The sequence below is a fragment of the Corylus avellana genome, chromosome ca2, assembly GCF_901000735.1.
Source record: "Corylus avellana chromosome ca2, CavTom2PMs-1.0".
Lineage (NCBI taxonomy): Eukaryota > Viridiplantae > Streptophyta > Magnoliopsida > Fagales > Betulaceae > Corylus > Corylus avellana.
Genome location: NC_081542.1, coordinates 43,654,724 through 43,656,143, shown reverse-complemented (window position 1 = coordinate 43,656,143; position 1,420 = coordinate 43,654,724). Strand labels below are relative to the sequence as shown.

At 35.6% G+C, this 1,420-nt stretch overlaps 1 protein-coding gene across 1 annotated transcript in view; it reads left to right on the top strand.

The window, feature by feature from the left end:
* Positions 1-1,394, top strand: part of LOC132169881 (probable glutathione S-transferase parC) — a 2,667-nt gene extending 1,273 nt beyond the window's left edge. Inside the window, exon 2 of the mRNA XM_059580829.1 lies at positions 984-1,394. Coding sequence (XP_059436812.1) covers positions 984-1,328 — 345 coding nt within the window. The 3' untranslated portion in view covers positions 1,329-1,394. The remainder of the gene's footprint in view (positions 1-983) is intronic.
* Positions 1,395-1,420: the final 26 nt, after the last annotated feature.

Sequence of the window (1,420 nt, the reverse complement as noted above, 5' to 3'; positions counted from 1 at the left end):
TTCTTTTTTGGTTTTTTTTTAATAAAAAAATACATTATTTTTTAATTTAAAAAATTTTAAGTATGTGCCATGTGTCAACATTTGATTGGTCAACGTGGATTTCCGTTAAGTCAACTGACAGAGGATTAATTTGGTCTATTATTAAAACTACAAGAACTTCCTGTGATAAAAATCAAATCCTAAGGGAAAAAAAATAAAGCAACAAAACCCAGGAAGAATTTAGTATTTAACCCTTTTATTTTTTGCCCCTTAGAGTTTAGTTTTTATCACATGAAGTACTTCGGGTACATAAAGAGGGAGATGACACCTTCGTCTAATTTTCATTCAAAATTTGACGAAAATTCACATTAGCGCCGTAAAAACTCAACACGTGTTCATGTACTTAATTAAAAATAATAATAATTTTTTTTAAAATTAAAAATATTTTTTTAAAAAAAAAAGTAAATTAAATTATTTAAAAAAAAAAAATTCTTTGAAAAAAAGGGTGTCCGGATGCCATAACAAGTTGCAAAATGGGGGTGGTTTTGGCCACTCCCGTTTGGCCTGGGGTGGTTTCAGCCACCCCAAACCAACCGATTTAGGGGTGGCCGAACTACCCCCATGACCCATGAGGGTGGTTAAAACGTTTTTTTTTTTTTTTTTTTCATTGGCCTTTTGGGGTGGCAGAACCAACACCAGATCTGTCGGCCTGGAGTGGCTAAAACCACCCCAGGCCAAACGTGCCGCCCCCACTAGCCTTGAGGGTGGTTTCGGCCACCCCATTTAGCAATTTGAGGGTGGCTCAAACAACTAATTAAAAATATATATTTCTTTTTAATTAAAAATATGTAATGATTAGAATTTCAAGAATTTATTTGTTCGTGTGATAATAAGATTTAAAATAGATCTTAAGAAATTTTAAAAAAATTATGATATTTGAATAATTAGATTATTTATTATAACTATGTATTTGACCACTTCATGCGCGTGAGTGCAAAATCCAGGTGTATGGAGTTGGAAGGAAGTTGTGGGCCACAAAAGGAGAAGAGCAGGAGGCAGCAAAGAAGGAATTCTTGGAAATATTTAAGACATTGGAGAGTGAGCTTGGTGAAAAGCCTTACTTCGGCGGTGAAACATTTGGGTTTGTTGACCTCTCATTCGTCACATTTTATAGCTGGTTTTATGTGTATGAGACTTTTGGAAAGTTCAGCATGGAGGCAGAGTTCCCCCAGATTGTTGCATGGGTTAAGAGGTGCATGCAGAAGGAGAGTATCGCCAACACTCTTCCTGACCAGAAGAAGATTTATGAGTTTGTCTTAGAGTTGAAGAAGATCTTTGGTTTGGAGTAGAGTAAATGGTCTTGTGAGATTGTTTCGCGTCTGTGTCCCGAGTGTTATGTCAAAAGAGCATGTGTGTTTGGTATGTTTGGTTTTCATGTGTT